This window comes from Artibeus jamaicensis, unplaced genomic scaffold, assembly GCF_021234435.1.
Source record: "Artibeus jamaicensis isolate MK-2021 breed Jamaican fruit bat unplaced genomic scaffold, CSHL_Jam_final contig_685, whole genome shotgun sequence".
Classification (NCBI taxonomy): domain Eukaryota; kingdom Metazoa; phylum Chordata; class Mammalia; order Chiroptera; family Phyllostomidae; genus Artibeus; species Artibeus jamaicensis.
Window position 1 is genome coordinate 36245397 of NW_026521924.1, and position 25409 is coordinate 36270805.

Genomic DNA, 25409 nt, shown 5'->3' on the forward strand with positions numbered 1-25409 from the left:
CTCTCTAACATCAATTTTAAAAGGTCCTCAGGTGAGGATTTAATAAATAAACAAACAAATAAAGCAAGCTCTGGCGCACGCAACGAAGGTGGCTTGGCCCCGGAGGGGTAGTGGAATGGAGACTATGGTGGAGATGACGGGCAGACCCCAGGTTACAGCCCCGGAGCGAGGGAGTGCCCAGGTCCCCGGACCCAACGCACGGGTAGCGCGGAACCCCGGGATGGAGAACAGTTTCCGCTGGGAACACCGCCCGGAGGACCGGAACTGAGAGCAGAAGTGACGTTCCGTGACGACTGCGCGCCTCGGCCCGCGAAGTCCAAAGGGGTTGACGGCAGAGGTCTTGGTGGTGGTGCTTCTGGCGGACTGGGGTGAATTCCTGGGACCCCCGGTTGTAGAGGGCTCCCTGCGGAGACAAGGGGACCGAGAATCGCGGAGATCTTGGAACTGGTACTTTGACCCGCCTGTCATCCGAAACTACAGCTCCCGGCTGGCTCCGCGCCGCTCTCGGCCTCACGCCCAGGCGATTTGGCCGCGCTGCATTCTGGGGCCGGTGGTTTTTCTGCGCTCGTCGGCTCTGGGCTCTGGGCGCTTAGCTTTGCGGAATCGGTCCCTTAGCGGTCGTTCCGTGTTGCCGCGCTCTGCAGTCAGGGCGGGCACTCGGTGTTTAGGGGAATGGCTTGTGAGTCCCGGCGTACAGGCGAAACTGAGACCTAGAGACGCTGAGTGATTTGCAGGGGACCACACGGATTCGCCCCTCAGATTAGAGCAGGCACACGTGCCCTTTCGCTGCAGCTGATTGCCCACCTGGGAGAGATGGGTCTCAGCCTCCAGCCAGGGGATCAGAGGGTTGGGAGACGCAGGGGAAGGAGCTTCAGACCCGCCCAGGCTGGGGTGGGACGCTGCTGGAATCTGGCCTCTCAAGTGTGATGGGAGGAAGCAACTTACTATTACAGGGGAGCGGGTGCACCTGTGCCCTCCTTCAGCTCCTCTGGTCTCTGTGACCCTGGCAGCCTCTCCCAGAGCCCGATGGAGCTGGGGGGTGGGGGCACAGAGGAACAGGCAGGGCTGATGTTAGCTTTTTCACCTCCCAGCACCTTGGGATAGGCTGTTACAGGCCCACCTTCGGACCTTGTCCCCGGGAAGGGGCTGCCTGAGGTGACTGTAGTGGCCTGGTCTCCTGAAAGGCTGACTTCAAACAATCTTGTCCCCATTTCTGTGCTGCAGGAGTTCCCTGGAGAGCAGCATCTTGTCCAGGCACCTTGGGCTGGCATCGCCCACCTGCAGTGGCTGGGGCCCTGAAATACTCGGAGGGGGGTTTTGTCTCATGCACCCTCCCAAGAACCGGCCGCCATGCCCAAGATCACCCTGAATGGTGTGACGGTGGATTTTCCTTTCCAGCCATACAAATGTCAGGAGGAGTACATGACCAAGGTCCTGGAGTGTCTGCAGAAGGTGAAGCTTGTATGCGTGTGTGTGTGGGGGGGGGGTTGTCAGGGAGGGGCTTCAGCAAAGACCCCTTACTGCACCTTCCTATTCACTGGGACCTGGTCCTACTGGGTGGAAGGCTCCCTTCTGCACATGGGATTCAGTCATCAGTAGGGCCAAGGGTATAAGAGAGACGATGAACAGGGACCAAGAAAAGGTAACTCCAGATGGCGATGAGTGCTGGGACAAGACGTAAGGTAACCTTTGGGAGGAGGTGGTGTTTGAGCTGAAGCCAAGTGACAGGGAGCAGCCAGTTGCATGTGGGTGTGGAGGACGTATTTCCATGTAGAGGGACAGCCGATGCCCAGCCCTCCTGGTAGACGGTCTCAAGCCTCAGGGGAGTGCCAGGAGGTGGAAGGGGTACAGGCTCCTTTCTGCGGTGCTTCTTAGATGCCCTCTCGTTCCCTGCTCGGGCCACCCGCACTAGCCCGGGGCTGAATGTAGCCAGGCTCGATGCTGCTACTGTGGGCACAGCCCCGCCCTCCTGTCCCCACGCCTCTGGCTCAGGTTCTGCCGCTTGTGCGGCAGCCTGGACCCAGAACCGCAGAACACGCTCCTATTTTGAGACTTGGCACTTAATTAGTCATCTTACTATTTATGTTAGGCTGGAAAATACTCTGCAAATTGTTTGCTAATGAGGGTTGAATTAGGCCACAGCTTTGGCTCAAATTGGACGCCTCCTGTGGCATCGCCCACTGTCGCTGGGGCTCTTGTCGTCTGGTGGACAGGCTCAGCCCAGTGGAGCTGCGGGCCTGTCTCGGGGGTGCGGTGTGGTCCGCAGCGCCTCACCCCCGCACCCTGCTCAGAAGGTGAATGGTGTCCTGGAGAGTCCCACGGGGACCGGGAAGACGCTGTGCCTGCTCTGCAGCACCCTGGCCTGGCGGGAGCACCTGCGTGACGCCATCTCTGCCCGCAAGATCGCTGAGAGGGCCCCAGGGGAGCTCTTCCCCGACCGCCCCTTGTCATCCTGGGGGAATGCTGCCTCAGAGGGAGACGCCACAGGTCAGTCCCTGTCCTGCCCTCTGCAGGGGTGCAGGCACACGTGGAAGGGGGGCGGTGAGCGGGCAGGCGGCGCTATGGCTGCCACGTCACCTCTCGCTGTCCTGGCTGCAAACCTAGGCCGGGGGTCTGAGCCTCACGGCCGAACTAGGACACTGCAGGTACCCCCGTCCCGTTCAGGTCCCAGGGTCAGGCATCCGGTGCTTGGCCATCTGAGGGGCTGAGTTAGCCGAGTGCCCCTGGGCAGTGGCCCACGAGGATACGGGGACACTTTCTCGTGGAGCCACGACTGTCCTGCTTCCTTGTGCCTGGCCAGCTTGCTACGCGGACATCCCGAAGATCATATATGCCTCCAGGACTCACTCGCAGCTCACACAGGTCATCAGCGAGCTTCGGAACACGTCTTACCGGTGGGTCAGCCGGCGTTCCCTGCCTCTGAGTTACGGGGGCCTGGCCTCGGCCTGGTGGCTGATGAGCCTGTGCCTGGACCCCAGCTCAAGGGCCCACCGCGCCCTGCGTGTGGCCGGGCTGCCTCCAACGCCTGCTGCTTGGGGGGAAGCAGCTTTGAGTTTACGTGCTGACCTTGGCTCGCACACCGAGCCCCTGGCAGGCCCTGTGGTGTGTGAGACGGTGTGCGTACGTGCAGTCACACACGTGAGTGGGAGGCAGGCTCTGCCCCAGGCCTGTCGGCAGAGCTGCAGGGGTGCCGGCACCTTGGCTGGCCTCCCTGTGAGCCAGCGTGAAACGGTGTGGACTCTGTCGGGTCTCCCCCTGCCCGGCCCCTGCCTGGGCTCCCTGCTCGCCTGGGGCCAGGCCTGGGAGAAAGCCCCTCCCAGGGGGTGTTCTGGACATGGCCACTCTGCCTGGCTGCCCCCGTGAGCGGAGTGTCCGGTGCTCCCTGCGTGTCCCCGCACAGCCCTTGCTGCGGGGTGGCACTGCCCTCTGGTTCTTGGTCCCCATGGCTGTCCCCCCCCAGGCCCAGGGTGAGTGTGCTGGGCTCCCGGGAGCAGCTGTGCATCCACCCTGAGGTGAAGAAGCAGGAGAGCAACCACCTGCAGGTGCGTCCCTGGTGCCACTTGTCCTTGGCCCGGCCAGGTGGCACTCTCAGAGCCCCTGGGTGGGAGACGGTGGGTGGAGGGCTGGCTGAGGGGCAGGGGCGGGGGCAGCACCCAGATCGGGGGCAGCACCGCTGGCCGGTCCAGTGCTCTGCCCTTTCTCGGCCACCACATGAGCCGGGACCACACCTCCTCCCTACCCAGATCCACCTGTGCCGCAAGAAGGTGGCAAGTCGCTCCTGTCACTTCTACAACAACGTGGAGGGTGAGGCAGCGGCTGGGAGTAGGGCGGGTGCGGGTTTCTCGGCCTGATGGCTGCGCCCCTGGGCTCTCTCAGCTGGGTGAGGCAGGTGCCTGCCCTGTCCCCTAAGTGGGGCCTGTGCTGGACGGCGCACAGGTGGGCCCACAAAGGGCCTGGGGGGCCCTCTCGGAAAGGCCTGCTGGCCAGGCTGGCTCCCCGTGACAGGAGCACGGCTTTCGGGAGGGTCCCCACTACCCCTGATAGGAGGGGCCACCCCAGCCTGAACTGTTGGTAGCCGGCAGGGTGCATGCTGAGTGTCCACTTCCCTCTGGGAGTCTGCAACTCAGTGCCCGTCGGGCAGGGGTGGCCTGTGCACTTTCTTGTCTGTGCTCTGTGGCTCGGGGGCTGGAGGTCCCCTCTGTCCCCTGCCCCAGGGTTGGGACTGAGAGAGACCCTGACCCGGGGGCACGTGGGCCCTGCAGTACTGCCCACCTGGGCGGCGGCTCCCCTCCCAGTGTGAAGCACCCTGCGCCCTGCCCCTTGGAGGGGTGGGTGGGGCATGTGCCAGATGAGGACGTGGCTACGGCCCCCTCGGGCCCCCGCTGCTCGGCTGGGCTCCTGGGACTCGCTCTGGGCCTGTTTGGTTTGCTCTGGTGGCACCGAGGGCTCTCAGAACAGCAAGGCAGGGCGTGCGGCCTGGGCCCAAGAGCCCAGGTGGCCTTGGTTGGTGTCCCGTCCGTGTCAGTCCCGCGGGTGCTGGTGGCACTGACGGCCTTCTTCCTCCTCTGCTTCTGGATCCCGCCCCCCGGCCCCGCCTTCATCCCTCCTGCCTCCGTCCAGCCTGGGCTCGGGCCCTGCCCTGAGGGAAGCCCTCAGGGTGGCCGCCCCCTCTGCCCACTTCATAGGAGCCATTCTGCCCTGGGGCCTGGGGATTCAGAGAGCATGGCTCACTCCTGCCTGTACCCCCAGAGAAGAGCCTGGAGCAGGACCTGGCCACCCCCATCCTGGACATCGAGGACCTGGTCAAGAGCGGGAACAAGCACAAGTGAGTGCCGCCCTCGAGGCCACGCTGGCGCGTCCTCCCGGCGGGGCTCCTGCCACTGCAGACGCGCAGGTTTCTTTCCTGTTTTACTCACGAAACCGACAGTCATTTGAAAAACGGGAGCAGCTCTGGGAAACGGACAGTAAGAGGGGGAACAGCCCCCGGACCCGTGCTCAGCCCACCCACCAGGCTCCCGCGGCCTGTGTTCAGGGCTCAGCTCTGCACCCACCACGCACGGCCCCGCCCTCGCCCCTCTGGTGCTGGCTGTCCGCTTCCCAGCGCACACGGGCTCCATTTGCTGTGACCGATCCCCCAGAACAGGGCTGAGTGGTCTCGTTCCCGTAGGTTTTTGAGTAGGTGACCCACTCCCGGGGATGAGCACACGTCCCCCCCGCCCGTGCGGTGTCCTCCAGAGGACACAGCGCCCGTCCTGGACGCCTGCCCGTGTGCGGCTCACATCCTGTCACTGCGCCCCAGGCTGTGCCCGTACTACCTCGCCCGGAACCTGAAGCAACAGGCCGACATCATCTTCATGCCGTACAACTACTTGCTGGACGCCAAGGTGAGGGCTCAACCGCCCAGGAGGACTTCCGACCTGGGGCGCCCCAGGACCCTCAAGGGGCGTCGGAGCCTCTGTGGGTTCGGGTCCCGGGGTTCAAGACTCCCTCAGAGCAGTGGACATGTGGGGACCCCAGAGTCCCTTGCTGGCCAGGGCTCTCTGAGGCCAGCTTGGGTGGGCGGCAGGGGCAGTGAGGGGACCTCGGGGCAGCCTGGGCTGTCCCTGCCCTCATCCAGCAGCCTCACCGCAGCCCCAGAGCGTCACCACGCTCGGCCTTGGGGACGCTCGGCCCTCCCGTTTTAATGTAGGGGCATCACGCGCCCTGAGTGCAGGGGTTAGAAAGCACTGTGGATGTCCCCTGCCCAGCGCCCTCAGTGTCGATTGGGTCCTGGGTACCACGGTGACAGAGCCACCATGCAGGGCGTGGGTCAGGGTCTGGGAGGCCGCAGGGAGCAAAGCCAGTGCCGTGTGCAGGGCTGAAACCTGCAGCCGAACGGGCACAGGAGCAGGCAGCGCCCGAGGGCTGGGCCACGGGTGCAGCCCCGGGGCCAGTGGGGAGGGGCAGGCACCCAGGGAGGGGCACTCTGGCCCAGAGGGCGGCGGTTTGCCGAGGGCTGCATGTGATTCTCCCAAATCACACTTTGAACGGGGCTGCCAGCTCCCTCCCCCCAGAGTCGTGGTATCGTGACTGACAAGCTGGTTCTGGAGACCCCTGAAAGGCTAACAGTCTCAGAGCAGGACAGTCCCGACAAGGGCTGGTGGGCACTGAGTCCGGGACTGACCCACGGGCACTGGCTCCGTCCGTCGTGCGCTTCTTTCCCAGTGTGGTGCCGGCTTGGCTAGCGGTCTGCTTGGGAAACAGCAGACCTCAGCCGGGACTTGGTGTTTCGAGACCCAGCGGCTGAGCTGCTCAGAGCAAGCCTGGGGGGCTGCTGCAGTCTGGGGGGCCGAGGGTTCTTGGCTCAGACCCACAAGGCACCAGCCACAAAGGAAAAACCTGATATGATACCGTGGTCACCGCCACCCCTTAAAGCCTGGGTCTTCGTAAGGGCCGGGAAGCTAAGAAGGTCAGCGCAGGTCACAGGCCGGGGGAAAGCGCCCCCGGGCACTCACTTGCAGGGGGCCGTGCCCACGTGTGCGCAGCTCCTGTGGCGCAGGCGTGGCCGCTGCAGAGGAGGCTCAGGTGATGCCGCGGGGACCACGGGGGAGGGCCCTGCCTGCCCTCCCGGACGCTGGAAATCCAGAAGACCGGGGCCTAGCACGGCTGGTGTCTGCGAGGCCGTAGCGCTCCAGACGGCAGGCATCGTTGCCGCTGGCAAGGGTCAGGCCGCCCTGGAGAAGCAGCTGTGTCCCTGCCTTGCACGTCCAGCACAGCTGGGGACAGCTCACGTGTCTAGAACAGCAGCGAGCGGTCAGAGGCGCAGCTCAGCAGGAGCTGTGGGCTCGGTCCCCGGGCGGCAGGAGTGCCGTGCTCGCGTGTCTCCACGGGGCACTTTATTTTAGGAGGAAACGTGCCCTTCGGTGGGAGAGAAGCACGGTGCCAGACCGTACCGCCCGTGGCCAAGTGTGCCGGGTGGCACGCGGGGCTCCATCGCCCTCCTCCTTCCTGCGGCTGCGTGGCGTGCCATGCCGAGGGGTCACGTGCCTACTCCCTCCTGCTGCCAGTCACTGGGCTGGACCCCTGACCTCCAGCTCAGTGATGGTGGGCAGTGCCTGGCGCCCTGACCAGCCACCACCCTACAAAAGTGTGAGAGGGCTTCTCCCCGTGTCCCCAGCAGTGTAGGACTCAGCTGGAGAGGGCTGTGCCTTGGTCTCCCCCTCCCTGCCTGGCCTTGGGGCCTCGAGGCCTGTGGCTGCCCCGGGCATCTCCAGCCCTGCACTCTCTCCCCTCGCAGAGCCGCCGGGCACACAGCATCGACTTGAAGGGGACGGTCGTGATTTTCGACGAGGCACACAACCTGGTGAGCTTCCCGGCCTCCCTGTGGCGTGGCTGTCGGGACCAAGTGCCCACTGGCTCCAGGCACCAGCGGCCGGTGGGCCAGATTGGACTCTTGAGAGCAGCCAGAAACCTGGGCTTTAACGGGGGTTTTCCAATCACCGAACGCCGGCTGCTGGAGTCAGTGGTTCTCAAACGCTGGCCTGGGCCCGAGGGGCAGGCTGGGCTCTCTGCGCCCCTCAGCTGGGCACCACCAGCCCGTGACCTGGTGTGCTCGGCCTCCCAGGAGAAGATGTGCGAGGAGTCGGCGTCCTTTGACCTGACCCCCCACGATGTGGCTTCTGGACTGGACGTCTTGGACCAGGTCTTGGAGGAGCAGACCCGGGCGGCGCAGCAGGACGAGCTCCGCTCGGACTTCAGCCTGGACCCCGGCCCAGGTGAGCTCGCAGGCTGGCCGCCCGGGGCCTCGAGGGCGGAGGGGGGTCCACCCGGTGTTCTGGCGCTGTCTGGAGACTTGTCACCCTTGCCGGCTGGCGTTCTTTCCCTCTGCTGAGCCGGCGTGGAAACGGGTTTGTGGACCTCAAGACAGTTTCAGTGACCTGGGAGTGGGGCCCACATGCCACCTACTCACGGATTTGTCCCCAGAGGTTTCCGCGGGCAGCGGTTATCACAGGGGATGTGGGCAGCTTTGGTGGCCTGGCAGTCTGCCCACACGTTATCCGTGGCTTTCCTGGGGGCCAGACCCTCGGAGGTGGGGTCTCCAGCGGTCGCCCTGGGCTTTCTGCCTCGTGCCCCGTGCTGCGCGGGCAGCGTGGTGGCCTCCAGGTCCTCGTCCTTCCTCAGTCACAAAGGTGCACAGGCCCCACGGGCAGCGGGGTCGGGCGCTCTCCCTCCGCCCTCTCACCCAGGGGGCCGCCGTGGGTCCTGGCCGGGTCCCCAGTCTTGGTCTTGAGACGCAGTGTTTGCCGGTGTTGGCCCAGGACCCCGTGCATCCTGGGACTGACTGAACTTGGCTTGTGCGGGCCCATCAGTGGGGTGGGCGCTGCGTCAGCAACGCGAACGGAAACCTTGTAGATGTGTCCACTCGTTTAAACGGCAGCCGTGGGACGGTGGCAACAGTGTCACCCTGAGAGGCTTCAGCACAGAGGCTGAGCCTGTCCCCTGTGGGGCCAGAAGTCACACGGTCCAGGGCGTGGGTTGCAGCCCCCCCCAGCAGGCAGCACCCCAATCCCTCCCTCACGCTGTCTCCCCTGGGTGTCTGCGTCCAGACTTCCCTGTCCCCGGGGGGCCGCCCCAGCCCACTGTGACCTTGTAACCACGTCGTGACGGCAGAGGCCCCTTTACAGAGAAGGTCCTGCTCCCCAGCTTTGCTGACACGTCTCGGGCTGAACCGCGTCCTCCACAAGGGACAGACGCGGGTCCCCCAACGTGGCAGCGGGAGTAACGTTCGTCTTGAAAGACTTTGTGTGAGTGAGAAGGGCCACAGCTTCGCAAGCCCCTTCAGTGTCCGTGGGAACGGGAACGTGGGCCTCACACCTCCTGCCTCTGTCTGACGAGGGCCGCCGCGCTGCTGGGCCCCGTCCCGGCCGTGGCGGTCAGCGCAGACTCCACCCGTCACCATCTCAGAGGTCCCCAAAACACCGCCTTTCTTTGGGGCTCCGGGGAGAACCCACTCGAGGCCTTTCCCAGCTCCAGCTGCCCCGTCCTCCGCTCCCCTCCGACCCTCGCCCCTGCCCCCTCCGACCCGCCGATCCCGCTGCTTCCCCTGCACAGTCCCCGTCTCAAGGGAGGCACACACTCCGGGCTCTGGGGACCAGGGCAAGCCCATGTCGGGCTCACTGGGGGCCTCCGGGATCTGCGTGTGCGTTGAAGAACAAGAGAGAAAAAGGCGCATAGTGCGTTGTGCTTGGTGGTCACTCACAGCAACACTACAGACGTGGGCTTGTCGCATCCTGGTCGGGGCTCGGGGCTGGGCCCCCCGCCCCGCCTGTTTGCCTGCGGCCGAGGGGACAGGCACCCGAGGGGATGGTGGTGCTTCCCGGGGCTCAGCAGAGCTGCCCCGGGCTGGTGGTCGTGGGCGGTCTCCCACCTCAGCACTTCTTCGGGGGTCCTCACTCCGGAGTCGCCGCTTCTCTGAGGGTCTTTGTCTTTAGGGCCAGTCCTTCTGCCATCTCTGTGTGGACTGTTGTGGGTCGGCATCGTCCGCGGTACGACGCGGTTTCCGGACGGGTCAGAGCGGTGCTCTGCGCTCCCCGCCCTTCCGCACTGCGCCCCGAAGCGCGTCTCTCGCGGCCCCCTCCCGCTTCACCGTGGTCGTCCGGTTCGGGTCGCACAGTGGGTTTCCTTTCCTGCTTCATTTTCTTTTTTCATTCTTCTCTGTCTGTGCAACGCGCCCGTGAAACCATCTGTGAGGCGCTCACAGAGCCCCAGTGCGCTCAGGAGAAGGTCCGGTCCCAGTCCCTGCCTTTGGGCGCCGTTGGCTCCCCGCCGCTGACCCCGCTCCCCTTCCGGCTCCCTGCTCTGTCTCCCGGGAGTGCACGCTCGGTTGTGCTTCGCCGTGTTTACTCCCGAGTGTGCCCTGCCTCCCGGCACAGACGTCCTGTTCTCCGGCGCCAGGCTCCCTCCTGCGGCTCTTCCCGGCCCCCCACTGCTTTCAGGGAATTGGGGTCATTTCCCGAACGTTGCAGTCACGGGCAGTGCTGCGGTGGGTGACCTCGTGTGCCTGTACCTGCCTCGAGCGTGAGGTGTTGACTCAAGGGACTTCCCAGAAGTGAGGCCTCGGGCCAGCGGGGGGGGGGGGGGGGGGGGGGGGGCGTGTCTGTGGGCAGGAGGCCAGGCCGTCCTCCCGCCGCAGGGGGAGCGAGGTTGGGGGCAGGGCTGGGTGGGGCCTCAGCCTTTCCCATTCTGGCCACTTTCTTGAGTGAAAGGCGGACCTCTGTCTGATGCTGTTGGCCTTTCTGTAAGGAGTGAGCAGGCCTCTTTTCCTTTGTGTGGGGACCTTGATGTTTTAGGCCAGAGCCGCCCTGGGGCGTGGGCGTGGGCGTGGGCGGGTTCCTGGGTGGGACCGCTGCCCCTCCCCCCCCAGCCTGCTCTCATCTGGGAAGCATCTCAGACGTTGCCTGTTGCTGGTGGCCGTGCCGTCTGGCACAGGGGCTCTGGTGGAGTCAGTGGGTGTTTGGTAGCCTGTCCCTTAGTTGGAACTCTGATGTTTTTCTCGGAAACTTGTCAGCAGGAGTAGCACAGACGTCAGCTGTCCCTTTGTCACTTCCCTGTCAGGGTTCCCACGAGTCACCCCATGCTCCTGCTTAGCACAGCCTGCTCCCGGGGCCGCTCCCCGAGGTGGCCGTCTCCCTGACCCTGACCGTAGCCAGCGATCAATTCTCTGGAAGTGACCCTGGCAGTACAGTCACCCAGAGAAGTCACGGGCAAACTGGACTTTGTCAAAATTTAAAACTCGGTGTTTCCGGGGACAGAACGTCGGCCCGGGGGCCTGGTGGGGGTCCAGAGTGTGTCCGGAGCCCCTGCAGCTCTACAGGGAGATGGCCAGCCCACTAAAAAGGGGCGGGAGTCTCCTGGCTGGGCGGCTGGCTGGTTAGAGCACCTTTCCTTCGCCTACAGCCCGCGGGTTTGACTCTCAGTCATGCCTGGGCTGTGGGTTCGATCCCCAGTCTGGACACATAGGGTGGCAGCCAAATCGAAGTTCCCCCCACCCCCTCCCTCGCTCTCTGGAATCAGTGAAAAATGTCCTCGGGTGGGGATGAAAACCCTTCTTCAGAGACGCTGTGCCGATGCCTGGTGGGAGCACCGGGCTTGTCAGCAGGGAGGTGGACAGGACCTGGTGGGGGGTGGCCACGCGCAGGGTGGAGGACTGGACAGGCGCTGTGAGTGCCGGGGCGGCCAGGCTGCTCCCACGCCACTGCGGGGGGCTGCTGCCCACCAGAGGCCGAGGGTGGGGCTCTCGGGCAGACGGGAGTGAGTGGCGGGTGCTCTGGCCTGGGTGGGGCCGTGCCCGGGGGTGTGCCCACCTCGCCACTCCATCTGCCCACGAGGGTCCGGCTCATGGGCCGGTCTTGCCCCACGTGCTCTGTGCTGACGCCCTTCTTACAAGAGGCTGGACAAGCGCCTCGTTTTCCCCTCTGTTTTCCCAGCTTCCAGCGCGAATGTGCTCTCGGCTATAGGTCCCATCGGCAGGGCATGGGTCCTCCCTGTCGCTGTGGCCACTGTGCGTCTCGTTCCCGAGCGCAGGCGCCCCATCTCCGCTGCGACTTGGGCATCGTGTCCCTTTGGCCCCGCAGCCGTCCACAGGGTCGTGACACCCACCCTCTGTCTTTCCTGCCCCAAGCCCTGGGCGCTCTCAGTGGGAGATGGCGTCCCCAGGCCCCTGCAGGGGACATTCACTGCTCGGGCTGCGCGGACGGAGCCCCTTCTCTCTGTGCGGAGCCGTGTGCGGCCGGTGGGGTGGGACGGCGCAGATGAGCTCACTGCTCTCCCCCCAGGGCTGACCCTGCAGCTGGAGGACATCGCGAAGCTGAAGAGTGAGTGCCACCCGCCCTGTCCCGCCCGCCCACCTGCTGCAGCCGGGAGCTGCCCCTGAGCACCCATGTCCCGCAGTGATCCTGCTGCACCTGGAGGGGGCCATCGACGCCGTCCAGCTGCCTGGAGATGACAGAGGCGTCACCAAGCCGGGGAGGTGAGGGAGTCGCCTGGCGGTGGAGACAAGAGCGGGGTTCTGTCCTGGCGGCGCCGCCCACCCGAGCCACCCAGTGGGTACTGCCGGCCGCCTGCCCCGGCGAGGAGGCCTCTCGGTCCCCGAGGGGCTGTCGGCTCAGCCTGGCCCCCTGCGTCCCCACCTCCAGTGCTCAGCGCCGGCCTGGGCGCACCTTCTGTTGGGGCAGTCACACCAGCCACACGTTCAGGCTGCCAGAGGGCCCAGGACACTCTGAACAGTCCCCAGGCTCCCAGTCTTCTGAGCAGCGGGGCAGTGGGCTCCTTTCCCGTAGGCAGGTACCTGGTCATCACCTGGGGTGGCTGGAACTCTCCTCGCTGCTGCACAGGGGCCCAGACCCAGGGTGTCGAGGGTCAGACTGTTCCGGAATGTTCCAGAGCCCAGGCCGCCCGGCTGCTCAGCTCGCAGGCGCCTCCCAGTTGAAGCTCAGCCTGCGCCTCACCATGGCCCCAGCCCTGGCACCCTCCCTGCAGTCTCTCCAGAGCTGCTCTTTGGGGGCCGGCCCAGAGCCACCACTGCAGGGGTCCCCGGCCTGGGGCCGGACCCTGGGGCTGAGGGGTGCTGTCCCTGGGGTCAGAGGCCTGCCACCTGCCGGCGGCCTACAGGAAAAGAGTTCGGAGCTTGGGCTCTCAGGCCCCCAGAGCCCAGCCGGGTCCCCTCTCGCAGCTTCATCTTCGAGCTGTTTGCCGAGGCCCAGATCACGTTCCAGACCAAGGGCTGCATCTTGGACTCCTTGGACCAGGTCATCCAGCACCTGGCCGGACGTGAGTCCCCGCACAGCCCTGCCCTTGCCCTGCCCTTGCCCTGCCCCCGCCGGAGCTCCCTGCGGGCTGTGAGCTGCCACCCTGCTCAGACACACAGGCATCCCCTGTCGGTGCTGGGGGGGGCGGAGCTCAGCCCCTGTCCCGGGGGTTCGTGGCCCCTGAGGCCCAAACCCTGGTGCGTCCACCATGGGGTGGTCAGTGTCCGCTGCCTCGACAGGCGCAGGGCTGTTCACCAACACGGCGGGACTGCAGAAGCTGGCGGACATCATTCAGGTAGGATGGGCCCGCCGCAGGGCGCGGGCGGCCTCTCTCCTGCTGGGAGTAGGGGCTTCCTTCTGCTCTGCTGCTGGGCCCGCTGATGACACTGGTGTCCCTGGGGCCACGGGATCACAAAGGCCACTGGCAGGGCCTGACCACAGGCCTGCAGGTGGCAGGCAGGACAGGCGCCCCAAGCCCCTTGAACACACGAACTGGGTCGGTGCTGTCCTGGGTGCCAGAAGTCACATGGGGCAGGGGAAGGGCGAGGTGGGGTGCAGGGGTGAGGGGGGTCATGGGCACGTCACCACTGGACACGGAAGCTGGTGGGACTTGAAGCTCCTGTGTGTGACGTCCCTGAGCCAGGGGTGCTGTCGGCTCAGTGGCAGGGGTGGCGCCGGCGATGCCCAAGTGTCTGTCCTACACGTGGGGGCCACTCAGGGGGCCCCGTCTCAGCTGTGTCCTGCTGACATCCCTGCCTTCCAGGTCGTGTTCAGCTCGGACCCGGCAGAGGGGGACCCCAGTTCCACGGGGGCGCCTGGAGCCTCTCAGTCCTACAAGGTAGGGGCTGCCTCTGGGGGGCTCTGGGCAGGGGTCTCTGGTGTGCAGGGTGTCGGGACGCCTGCCCTCTGCCCTCCAGGTGCACATCCACCCTGACGCCAGTCGCCGGAGGACAGCCCAGCGGCCAGACGCTTGGGGTGCCACGGCCGCCAGGAGGCAAGGTATGGCCCTAGGGGGGCGGACAGGCTCCCCCACCTGGCCAGCGAGGAGCCCAGCCCAGCTGGCCTGTGTCCAGCTGTCTCCCGGGGGCCTGCCTTGCTGTCTCAGAGACCTGTGTGAGCTGGAAGGCGTCAGGGGAGACCCATTGGCCAGGTGCAGAGGTGCTGGGTGGGTGCCCACACCACTGGGGACGGTTTTGGAAAGGTGTGTCATGCTGTCCTACCAGGCGGGCCACTGTGGGGAAGCTCTGGCTGAGGCCACCCCACAGGCCTGGAGGCCACATGTGAGGGTTCGCTCGCTGGCCGATGTGCCTCAGGCCCCCATCGTGCCGGTCCTCCCCCCACACACACACACCTGTTATGGCTCAGGCCTGTGTCTGGCCCTGTTCACTCAGCAGCAGCTTCTCCTGGGCCCAGCCCCTGGGGCCGCTGGGGACACTCAGGGCAGGGTCTCTGCCAGGTGCTCTGTGACTCTTGCAGTGGGGGCCTGGACCAGCCCAACACGCATTCTTCTAGTCTGGGCCCGGCTCATGTCCTGCTGTGGCCCCTGGGTGGGGTCTGCAGCCCAATAGGTCCCGGTGACAGTCCTGTGGTCAGGGTCTAGTTCCATCCTGGCCACCTCTTGGCGCGCTGGGGCCCCTTCCACGTCTCCGTGCCCCTGCTGGCCGTCTCTTGGCCTTGCAGGTCCTGGGGTGCTGCCTGCGTGGTGGGCGGCTGCGCAGCGGCCAGTCCGCTCCTTACACAGCATCGCAGTCCCAGGAGGCCGCCTGCGCCGCCTGCGCCGCCCTCCCTGCAGGGCTGGGCCTCCGCGCTGGGGTCCCACGGGCACCAGGGCCAGGGGCCGCCAACCGCGTCTCCGGTGCTGGGAGGGGGCATGTGTGCTCTTGGCCTTGGCCGTGCCCTGGGTGGATGTGTGCAGGAAACCGGGTCGCCCCGGGTCCCCCTGTAAGGCTGGGCGGGTGGGGGGACCTGGCTCACCCCCGTCGCGCGGCCGCACCTGCTCTCACTGTGAGAAATGGCTGAACCGTAGAGCGCAGGCTGAGCCCCTCACCCCTGGTCACGGAGCAGTTACATCGACGGAGCCCTACGGTTACATTGACTCTTCAACGGCCACCGAGGGGTGGACGCGGCCCGGGTGGAAACGCGACCCACTCCCCAGCCGTAGGGTTTGTGTGGGTATCTGAGCCCAGCAGACACAATTGCCCGGAAGCGAAGTCTCAGCAGGTTGTCCCAGCACTTATCGTCCACAGCAGGGTCGGAGGAGGGGGCTGAGGGTCCACAGGATGCTAATGGGGGCTGGTCAGGGGCAAGAGGAGACACGGCGGAGGCCTTGGGGGGATGGCAGTGCAGACGGGATGGGGGTGGTGGCTCCCGGCCCGCCCTGTTGCCCAGCTCGTGCCCTGAGGGGACGGACTGCCCACATTCCGCAGGCGTGTTGTCACACGGTCGCCCCCGCAGAGCACGCCAGCCGGGCCCAGCTGACGTGAAGGCCGGCCTTTGTGGGGGAGGGTGCAGGCCCAGGACGTGCCGCCACCCACGGCTGCTCCGGCTGAACTTGTAGTCAGAACGCCCTGCACATCTTTCCGTCTTGGAGGGTGGGGGCCGCCTGTCGGGTGGGGGGGTGTGGCCCCTCCCATCCTACTTGGGGCTGTCCCAGGACCCTGCTCCCGCCGGCTGGTCCTCTGCGTCACAGGACAGGGCCCATCCCAAAAGTGGAATGGGCTTCTCCGGCCCCCAAAAGTGACCTGTCCTTTTCTGGAAATGCCCTTGCTGACCTGTGACCTAGTCGACTTTGGGTCGTGTCTGGAGTCACTGGGCTCTGTCTGCGTCTCTGGAGCAGACGGAGCCCCGGGCAGTGCAGAGGTGGCTCAGGTCTTCCCAGGGGCCCGGTACTGAGGAGCTGCCACTCCCTGCGAGGGGACCTGGTGGAGGGGGACGTCACTGCTCTCCTGGGGCAGGCTTCCTGCCCCCCAGAGCCTGGCCTCGAGGTTTCCCAGGGGCCTGGGCTGCCCCGAGAGCCTGAGGTGGGCCTGCCTGGCCCCCCTGGAGGTGACCCCGCGTCCGCCCCCAGGGTTTCTCTGGGTCTGCTTCCTGCCTCCCAGGTCCCAGGCCCGGTCACACTGTCCACTCGGCAGGCTCCCTCCATCAGAACTGCGTGTGGGGTGGGCCGCTTGGGGCCCGTGGAAGAGAGACTCTCAAGGGGCAGCCAGGCCCCCCCCCCCCCCATTGGCAGCCACACCCAGCCTCACACTCGCCCCACAGGGAAGGTGCTCAGTTACTGGTGCTTCAGCCCCGGCCTCAGCATGCGCGAGCTGGTCCGCCAGGGCGTCCGCACCCTCATCCTTACCAGCGGGACGCTGGCCCCCGTGTCCTCCTTCGCCCTGGAGATGCAAATGTAAGGCTGCCTGGGGTGGGGGGTCTCGGGCCAGTGCGCCTTTGGCAGAGGGCTGCTTTCGTGAGGAGTGCAGAAGCTCACGTGGGACACCCGCTGCTTCCAGCCCTTTCCCCGTCTGCTTGGAGAACCCACACGTTATTGACAAGCACCAGATCTGGGTGGGGATTGTCCCCAAAGGCCCCGATGGAGCCCAGCTGACCTCCGCCTTTGACAAGCGGTAGGGGGCCTGGCGGGGGCAGGCAGGGGTGGGGGGCAGCGTGTGGGACCCTGCGGCAGCCGCCCTCTGGCTTCCTACAGGTTCTCTGAGGAGTGCTTGTCCTCCCTGGGGAAGGCGCTAGGTGAGTTCCAGGGGCCCCGGCCCAGCATCCCGTCCTGGGTCCCATCCGTGGTGTCTGGGAGGTCGGGGGCCTCAGGGAGCCCCTCCGCTGACCTCGGCTGCTGTGCTTCCAGTGAACTTCGCCCGCGTGGTCCCCCACGGGCTGCTGCTCTTCTTCCCCTCCTACCCCGTCCTGGAGAAGAGCCTGGAGTTCTGGCGGGTGTGTTGCCCCCGCACGTCCTGGGGGTGGCAGGGGTCCCCTGGGCCACCAAGGGAGGCTGCGGGGCAGCCAGTGGCCTGTGGGTCTCAGGATCCTGACACCCCCCACCCCCTCCTGCAGGCCCATGACTTTGCGAGGAAGCTGGAAGCCCTAAAGCCGCTGTTTGTGGAGCCCAGGGGCAAGGGCAGCTTCTCAGAGGTCTGAGCTCGCTGGGGGTCCGCTGTCCTGGGCCGCTCACTGTCCCTCCAGGAGCTCTGGCCCTGGCCCTGGACGTGAGGCCAAGGTCCTGCTTGGCCTTGGCCTGTGGCTTTTGGAGAGTTTGGGTGGCAGTGGTGGCAGTGGTGGCAGTAGACGTTCAGGAAGTGAGGCTTCCCTGCCCCCGGCCCTGGGGCCCTCGTGTTTCCTGGGAAGTGCCGAGCAGGCCCCAGGTGCTGGATACCAGTCAGCCTGGGAACCGGGCCAAAAGAAGCTTCTGGCATGTCACCCCAGCCTCCTGGCTGGGACAGTCCTTTACCTCAAAGGACGAGGCACAGGGTCTTGCTCGTGGAGGTGGGGAGGCCTGGGCAGCTCAGGGGGACCCGCCTTTCTCTGCAGGTGATGGGCGCCTACTATGCGAGCGTCACTGCCCCAGGGTCCCGCGGGGCCGCCTTTCTGGCCGTGTGCCGGGGGAAGGTGAGGCCGGGGTGGGGGGGGTGAGTCTGGGTCCCACCACACTCACTGCCTATCTCCCCACCCATGGGGGCTGACACCCTGGACCTGGGGGCGGGGCAGGCTGGTGTGGGGGGGGGGGCTCTCGAAGATGGCACTGTCCCCAGGCCAGTGAGGGGCTGGACTTCGCTGACGTGAATGGCCGAGGTGTGGTCGTCACGGGTCTCCCTTACCCGCCACGCAAGGACCCCCGGGTCGTCCTCAAGATGCAGTTTCTAGATGAGATGAAGGGGCGCAGTGGGGCCGCAGGCCAGGTGAGCGGCCACCTGGTGGGCGGGGTTGGGGGGCCTGGAGGCGCCTCGTGACTGTCCTCCCCCGCAGTTCCTCTCCGGGCAAGACTGGTACCGACAGCAGGCGTCCCGGGCTGTGAACCAGGCCATCGGGCGCGTCATCCGGCATCGCCACGACTACGGGGTCGTCTTCCTCTGTGACCACAGGTGCGGCCCCTCTCTCCTCGGGGTCTCTGCCTGGGCACTGGGCTGGGGGCCAGGGCCCTGGGCTGACGGCCTCCCCCTGCCAGGTTCGCTGGTGCGGACTCCAGAGCCCAGCTGCCATCCTGGGTGCGTCCCCACGTCAAAGTGTACGACCGCTTCGGCCACGTCATTCGAGATGTGGCCCAGTTTTTCCGGGTCGCTCAGAAAACGGTGAGTCCCAGCTGTCTAGCTGGCCATGTCCTCGGCTTCCCCCCCCAGGGGAGGAGCCGGGTCAGCCCCCCAACCGTCTGTGGCTGTCTAGATGCCGGTGCCGACCCCGCTGGCTGCCTCAAGCTTGGGTGAGGGCAAAGGCCCCACCCCAGGGGCCCTGTCCCTCGGGCCACTCTCGCCCAAGAAAGCCAAGAGCCTGGACCTGCACGTGCCCAGCCTGAGGCGGAGACCCGCAGGTGCGCGAGGCGGGAGGCGGGGCTGGGCAGGCGCTGTTCTTAGGAGGCGGGTGGCTGGCCGGCCTGACTTCGGCCAGGGACTGGCTTGCCCCCTGCAGCCACCTTGGTGGGCCCCACCTCTGGGCTCCCCACAGGACTGCCGGACACCGGGGACTCTGAGGACTCGGAGGGCGGCCTGTGTGTGGAGTATGGGCAGGAGCCGGCTCACGGCCAGCGAAGGCCTGTGGGGCTGCTGGCCGCCCTTGAGCAGAGCGAGCAGTCGGCTGGAGAGCCTGGGGGCCAGGCCGGGCCTGCGGAGGAGGAGGTGCAGGTGCGGGTCCTGAGGGAGGAACAGCCACCGGGCACTGCGGTCTGTTCTCTGACACCGCCACGCTCCCTTTCCCCACGCCCCCGTTGGACGGGCAGGGGGTTCGCAGCACACTCCTAATTCCCTGTGGGTGCTCCCCAACACCCCACTGTGGGTTCTCGCCATGGTCCGCTCAGGGAGCCTGGCTGTGGCCCCACCAGCACCTGTCCTGTGGCGCATGCCCACAGACCCTTCACTAGGGCCAGACCCAGAGACCCTGAGTCCTGCGGGTGCCCCCCTCAAAGCCCAGTCAGTGACTGCAGGACCTCGAGCCCCACCCTGCTCTCAGCTCAGCCCCTAGCCAGCCCTGAGGGAGGCCGCGGTGGGGCTGGGGGAAGGGGCCCAGCGCTGTGGCACTCGGGCTTTGGGGGCCCTGAGGGTGGGGTGGGGATCACAGCTGTGTCACTCTCAGGCACCGTGCGGCTCCGGCTCATCCCCGCCCAGGGAGAAGAGGTCTGCCGGGGAGCAGGCAGGAGGGAGAAGGAAGATCAGGCTGGTTAGCTGCCAGGTAGGTAGGCCACCCACAGGTAACACCGGGGTGGCTTCTGCTTGGAGGCCCAACCCGCATCACTTGACTCTCCTGTCCGCTGGTCACCTTCATCCCGGAGTCCCGGGTGAGGCTGGTTTGTCCCGACAGTTCCCAGACCGGCCTTCCCACCTGCACATCTGTGTTTGTGGGCGCTGGGCCTCTGTCTCCCTTTAGCCTCTAACTGTGGGAGCTGGGAACTTCCTAGTGTGGCACCAGCCTGCACGTCTCCTGCTCAGCGGGTAGCGGCCTCTACCCCCTGAGCTCCACAGACCTGTGGTCCATCGGATCCAGGCCCTGCAGAACCTGGGGCTCCTTCTACAGAAGGCCCCACCCACACCCCAGCAGCAGGGGCCAGGCTCCTGCCCCAGAGGCTGCCGCAGGGTGGGCTGGCAGCTTACGGCCCCTGCCCCCCCACCCCCACCCCTGCCCAAGCAGGGCCGGCTCTGGCAGGAGGTGGGCACCAACATGCCCACATGTGGGGAGGGTCCGTGTTAAGAGCAGCTGAGTGACAGGCTGAGCCAGGAAGCCTCTGGAAAGCCCCGCACGCTGCCTTTGTCTTCCTTCTGGGAAGAGCCAGGCGGTGCCCAGAGCGAGAGGGGGGAGGGGGCGGGTCTGTGGGGCCCCCACCCTTCCTGCTCCAGGGCCCGTGTCAGGCCTGGGGTGCGCGTCGGCACAGAGCTTTGGATTCTTCCCGTCTCTGGGTTTGGGAAGTGCCCCTGCCGCCGGCTGCTGCCCTCTGAGCCAGGAGTGTCCTCCAAGGCCGGGGGAGCCGCTGGTGGGGCCTGGCATCCCGGGGTCTGATCTACTCACATGGCCCCCAGGGTCACGGGGGGCCGTCTGGGGACCTCCCTGTGGGTCAGTGGGACCCCTGACCGCCTGCTGGCCGCGCCCAGGGGCGTGCAGAGGGTCAGTGCTTCTGACGGGGCTCCGGGCTCCTGGCAGGGCGGGCTGGCAGCCGGCGCCCAGGCGGACAGGGCCCAGCTCTTCATGGCGGCTGTGAAGCAGGCGCTGAGCCAGGCCAGCTTCGACCGCTTCGCCCGGGCCCTGCAGGAGTACAAGGGCTCGGACAACCTGCAGGCCCTAGTGGGCCACCTCGGCCCCCTCTTTGCTGAAGACCCGAAGAACCACAGCCTGCTCCAAGGTGCCTTGGGGCCGGGCTGCGGGGCTGACCCCGCCCCTTGCGGTGGGGGGAGGGGCTGTGGCCCACATGTGCCGACCCCCCTCCTCCCAACAGGCTTCTGCCAGTTTGTGCGGCCACACCACAAGCAGGAGTTCGAGGGGCTCTGCCTCCAGCTGACGGGCCAAGGCTGCGGCCCCCTGCCTGTGCAGAGCCGTCCTTGTGGGCGGGGGGCACGGCCAGCCCTGGACCATGGTGGTGAGCAGGTCCTTCCCCAGCAGTACCCTCAACCTCAGACCCAGAGGGCGGCTCCTGGGGTCTTGGCGTGGGGCCCAGCCTCTGGTTTCTCATAGGGGGGCACCATATGGGGGGAGGTATGGGCCCCCAGCTCATGCACAGCATGGGGGGCCTGGAACCCTGCTGTCCCTCCCCTGACAGGATGCCCTACACCCCAGAGCTGGGGAGCCTGTCTCTTAGTGAACAGTCCACCCTGGGCAGGGGCTTCCCCCAGGATAGATGTCATGGGGGCCTGGCTTTGGAAGACGTCCCAGTGCTCTGAGGAGGGGACTTTCCAGCCCAGGAACCGCCGCCCCCTCCTGAGCATGGGCCGCCAGGCGTCCCTGCACTCACCCCTCTGAGCAGTCAGCTGCCACCAGCCTGCACAGACCCCTCCTCCCAGGGACTGCCTAGAGACCCCGGGGCCGGCCAGGCGACTCCCGTGTCTGTCTCTTCAGGCCGGAGGGAGCCTGTCCCCAGGGCGACCCTGTCCCAGGGTGCGGCCAGGCAGCTGGACCCCGGAGGGCAGCTCAACCAGGGCTGGCCTCACCTGGCCTCCAGACCACCACCTGAAGGTACCTGGTCCCCAAGGAGGCTTCTGACAGAACCGGGGGCAGCGCTGGGACCCCAGAGGGGCGTCTCTCCTGGGGGCTGCAGGGGGTGGTGCAGAGGTGCTCTGGGGCCCCACCGAGGTCCGTCCATGTGCCTTCCCCACCAGGAGAGGCCAGCAGCCGTCTGCACGAGGGCTGCCGGGCCCCCAGCCCCGAGAAGCGGAGTCAGCCTGCTGCGCGTGCCTACTTGGCCGACGCCCGCAGGGCCCTGGGGGCTGCAGGCTGCAGCCAGCTCCTGGCAGCGCTGACCGCCTATAAGCGGGACGATGACTACGAGAAAGTGGTGGCTGTGGTGGCAGCGCTGACCACCTCTCGGCCTGAGGACCTGCCCCTGCTGCAGAGCAAGTGTCTGAGGAGGCTTGGGGGGCGGGGCGGGGGGGCGGGGGGGCGGGGGCAGGGCCTGAACGAGTCCTCTCCCAGGGTTCGGCATGTTCGTGCGTCCACACCACAAGCTGCGCTTCCGGCAGACGTGCGCAGACCTGACTGGCCGGCCCACCCCCAACACCCCGGATGCGGGCACCCAGCCACCAGGACCCCAGGACGGGGGCTCCCAGGTGCCTTCCAACCTTATCCTTGGGGTCACTGAGCCAGGTAGGACGCCCTGCCCGGTACCGGGGATCCTCGCTCAGCCCCGCAGGTGAGTGCAGCAGGGCGGGGCCAGGCGCCCTGCAGACTCGCGCCTCTGTGTCCAGGAGCCTCCAAGCCAGAGCGATCACAGAGCGAGAGCTCCTTCCCCGGACAGCGGCTGGCCAGGGGTGCAGAGGGTCCCAGCCAGTCCCCCAGCGGCCCCCACAGGCAGACACAGCCCACATATGGTAGGTCTCGGGAGGAGCTGCTGGGCAAAGGCCTAGGGGCCCCTGGTGGTAAGGCAGGGGACACTACCCTGCCCGTGTCCCTCCTGCACCTGCAGGTCAAGGCCAAGCCTCAGGGACATGGCTCCTGGGCAGCACCTGCTGTGGGGCCAGGTGGTCGAGGGGACCCAGCATGTGCGTCCAGTGCCCTCTGTGTCCACAGGCCCCTGAGAGGACATGCTGTGCGGGACCTGCCACCCCACTGCCAGGAGCAGAGCGCCGTGTGGGTCTTCTGGAGACTCCGGGCTGGGCAGGGCTTCGCCAGCTGAGGCTGCCCCTCCCTGGACACAGAATGGACACTTGCCTGTTGGCGGGCATGGGCCGGGCCCGGTCACCAAGGGGTCCTGCCCACCAGGGAGGCCGGTCCAGCGAGCACAGGGCGCCCCTGAGCCGGTATCCAGGGTCGGACTGCCTGGGAGAAGCCCCAGAGCTGCTGTGCAGGGGTCACAGGAAGGTGCTTCCCCAGGTTTCCCTGGCTGCTGACTTGTGGGTGGGGCCTCAGGGCTCTGCAGCAGGAAGGGCGGCCCTCTGCTCCCGGCCGGGGACCTGCTCTGGGGGACCAGGCAGTGGGCCTGGTCTCAGGGGACAGGCTCTCCAATAAAGCACTGACACCCCTGGATGCTGTCCGTGTGGCCTGAGCTCGGGGGTGGGTGGGTTGGAGGTGCCAGGAAAGCAGGGGGGGTGCCCGCACAGCTCACCCCACCCCCCCTCTCGAGGGCTGAGGAGCACTTTGTCCCAATGGTTCGGCCTCTGTCCTCAGGGCCAGAGAGGAAGGCGCTGGACAGCAGAGGGAGAGGAGCCCCAGTGCCCCGCCCCCGCCGCCAGGCCTGGTCACTGGGTCACGGGCTGTCCCTGGCGCAGGAGGGCCCTCAGGGTGGGCCCCACACTGGATTCCGGAGGGCTGGGCCAGGCACAGCCGGACTGTGACACCACCCACGGAGACTGGGTCAGAAAAGTGCCCCCCAGGTTCTGGCCCCTCCCTGGGGTGTGGCGAGGCAGCCCTTATAGGAGGCTGCCGCGGAGGTAGAGCAACTCCACTGGCTGCAGGTAGCGGTCACTCGGACTGGGTGGGGCGCACTTCCTCGTCCAGTCCCGCTGCCCCGTTCCAGGGAGGACCATGAAGGTTCCCGACAGGCCACCCCTGACTCCGCTATGGGCACTGTCATTCCCGCTACTGGTGCTAGCCACGCGTGGGGTGGCAGAGGATGCGCCCACCTACCCGGTGTGGGATGCGGACGCACAGGAGCGGCTGACGTGCCGCCGCTGCCCCCCTGGCACCTTTGTGCACCGGCCGTGCAGCCGGAGCCGCCCCACGGCGTGCCGCCCTTGCCCGCCGCAGCACTACACGCAGTTCTGGAACTACCTGGAGCGCTGCCGCTACTGCAACGTCATCTGTGGCGCGGACGAGGAGGAGGCGCGCCCCTGCTCCGCCGTCCACAACCGCGCCTGCCGCTGCCGCCCGGGGTTCTTCGAGCTCTCCGGCTTCTGCCTGGAGCACGCCCCCTGCCTGCCGGGCTATGGCGTGGTCGCCGTCGGTGGGTGGCGGGTGCTCCGTGGGTGGCGCTGGGATTTCCTCTGCCAGTGAGGACGCCCCAACTCCCTCTGACCCCAGGCCCCTGTGTCGCCCCTAGGCACTCCCACCCAGAACACGCAGTGCCAGCCGTGCCCCCCGGGCACCTTCTCAGCCAACAGCTCCAGCGCAGAGCAGTGCCAGCCCCATCGCAACTGCACAGCCCTGGGCCAGGCCCTCAACGTGCCGGGCTCCCCCTTCCATGACGCCATGTGCACCAGCTGCCCAGGGTTCCCACTCAGCACGCCAGAGCCAGGGGCGCCGTGGGACTGGAGGGGCGCAGGTGAGCGGGGGCGCAGGTCAAGGGTAACTGGCCTGGGGACAGCAAGCTCAGCGTGTGCCCCGCCCCCAGCTCTCAGGCCCTCCAGCCCTGTGGAGGCAAGGGCCCCGCAGCCCCACTGAGCAGCGTGGACAGTGGCCCTGCTGAGTGTGCTGAGGGTTTCGGTGGGGGCGGGTAACGCCGTTCCCCACCCACCACTGGGAAACTGAGGCCCAGAGTTTAAACAGCTTGCTGGCGACCACAGCAGGTGTCCCATCTCACCCTGAGCTGAGGCCCACCAGCCCCACCTATGTCCTGGGGCTCTCCCACCTGCCTGCCCTCCGACCCCAGGCAGCTGGTCCCTCTCAGGTGCCCACACAGAGGGCCCTGCCTTGTTCGGGCCCCCCCAGGGCCCAGAGAGTGCGGGGAGCCCTCAGCCAGGGCTGGCCAAGTCCCCACCTTGCCCTGACCTTCCTGCAGGGACTGAGGAGTGTGAGCGAGCCCTCGTGGACTTCCTGGCTTTCCAGAACATCTCCTTCCGGAGGCTCTTGCAGCTGCAGCAGGCCCTGACCAGCCCAGGGGCACGGAGACTGCCGCCACCACGGGAGGACCGCGTGTCCTTGCAGAAGCAGCTGTGGCAGCGGCTTACCGAGCTCCGCGAGGCCCGGCCTGGGGAACTGGCAGCAGGGCTGTTGCGGGCCCTGCAGGCTGCGGGACTGTCCAGGGTGGAGCGTGCAGTCCGGAAACGGTTCCTCCCAGCGCCCTGAGCCCCGCCCCCCTATTTATCCCATGGAACTGGCACTTGGTTTTCATAAAGCTGTTTTGTAGAAACTGGTGTGTGAGACTGAATGCCAGGTCAGCTCACTGTGTGGTGGGGACCCCAGTGGCAGAGCACTGGGGCAGCAAGAGGCCCCGGAGCCCTTGGGTCCCTCTGCCCCACATACTAGGACGGGGCTACGTGGTAGGAGGTCTGGGAGGCAGCAGGTGTAGCCCTTCCAGCTGTGGGGGGCAGTTCATTCCAAGATCCCCAGCCCAGCTGGCAAAGATTGGGAGTGTGGGTGCCGGCCGGGCCCAGCTGAGGAGCGGGGCCTGGGAGTCGCTGGAGTCCAGGAGCTCCACCGAGGGTTAGGACCGGGTGGCCTGGCCCCTCCCCAAGACGGCCTCCCTTCCTAGACCCACCCACTCTCTACCAGTGGGGGGACTTCCCAGGAGGAACCAGCCGAAGACCTCTCCCGCCTGGAGACCCAGCAGCTTTCCGGGAGCTGCTCTTCCCTCCTGGCAGAGGGCGGCCCCTCTGCTCCTGGCGGAAACGCAGGAGGGTGGGACTCCTGGCTCTGAGTGGGCTGCCTGCTCCTCCCACAGGCCTAGGACTCCCCCGCCCGACTCTTCCCTTTCCCAACAGCTCCTCTCAAGGCTCCCTGGGGGCGACAATCTGCTGGGACCTGAGCCCAGGACAGGAGGCCACTAGGCCAGGCCATTCCCACCACAGGGAGGCAGCCTGGGAGCCCTCCTGCTGGGGCCACCACAGGGCCCTGGCCACTGGAGGAAGG

At 66.9% G+C, this 25409-nt stretch overlaps 2 protein-coding genes across 2 annotated transcripts; both read left to right on the forward strand.

The window, feature by feature from the left end:
- The first annotated feature begins 265 nt into the window (after positions 1-265).
- RTEL1 (regulator of telomere elongation helicase 1) lies at positions 266-22725 on the forward strand. Its single transcript, XM_053671161.1, is given in 36 exon segments — positions 266-447; positions 1225-1452; positions 2292-2487; positions 2801-2894; positions 3461-3542; positions 3744-3804; positions 4750-4825; positions 5300-5384; positions 7277-7342; positions 7604-7754; positions 11814-11852; positions 11929-12007; positions 12710-12807; positions 13025-13080; positions 13549-13623; positions 13703-13784; positions 16044-16176; positions 16280-16393; positions 16474-16514; positions 16627-16712; positions 16833-16910; positions 17307-17384; positions 17528-17674; positions 17742-17857; positions 17941-18064; positions 18156-18300; positions 18435-18610; positions 19059-19154; positions 20118-20316; positions 20410-20550; positions 21027-21143; positions 21287-21520; positions 21600-21770; positions 21872-22059; positions 22061-22105; positions 22107-22725. Coding segments are annotated over 35 exon segments (4296 nt in total). The 5' UTR covers positions 266-447; positions 1225-1350; the 3' UTR covers positions 22632-22725.
- A 324-nt stretch (positions 22726-23049) lies between these two features.
- On the forward strand, positions 23050-25395 carry TNFRSF6B (TNF receptor superfamily member 6b). The gene is made up of 3 exons (XM_037153483.2): positions 23050-23565; positions 23662-23883; positions 24340-25395. The coding sequence occupies exons 1-3, from the start codon at positions 23148-23150 to the stop codon at positions 24624-24626; spliced, it is 927 nt and encodes a 308-aa protein (XP_037009378.2). The 5' UTR covers positions 23050-23147; the 3' UTR covers positions 24627-25395.
- The last annotated feature ends 14 nt before the right edge of the window (positions 25396-25409 follow it).

What these genes read in the sequence shown, in the direction of transcription:
- TNFRSF6B (XM_037153483.2), top strand. Translation starts at nt 23,148, where the DNA reads ATGAAGGTTCCCGACAGGCCACCCCTGACTCCGCTATGGGCACTGTCA. An exon ending in CTATGGCGTGGTCGCCGTCG is followed by an intron (nt 23,566 to 23,661) that starts GTGGGTGGCGGG and finishes TGTCGCCCCTAG; the next exon opens with GCACTCCCACCCAGAACACG. An exon ending in GTGGGACTGGAGGGGCGCAG is followed by an intron (nt 23,884 to 24,339) that starts GTGAGCGGGGGC and finishes ACCTTCCTGCAG; the next exon opens with GGACTGAGGAGTGTGAGCGA.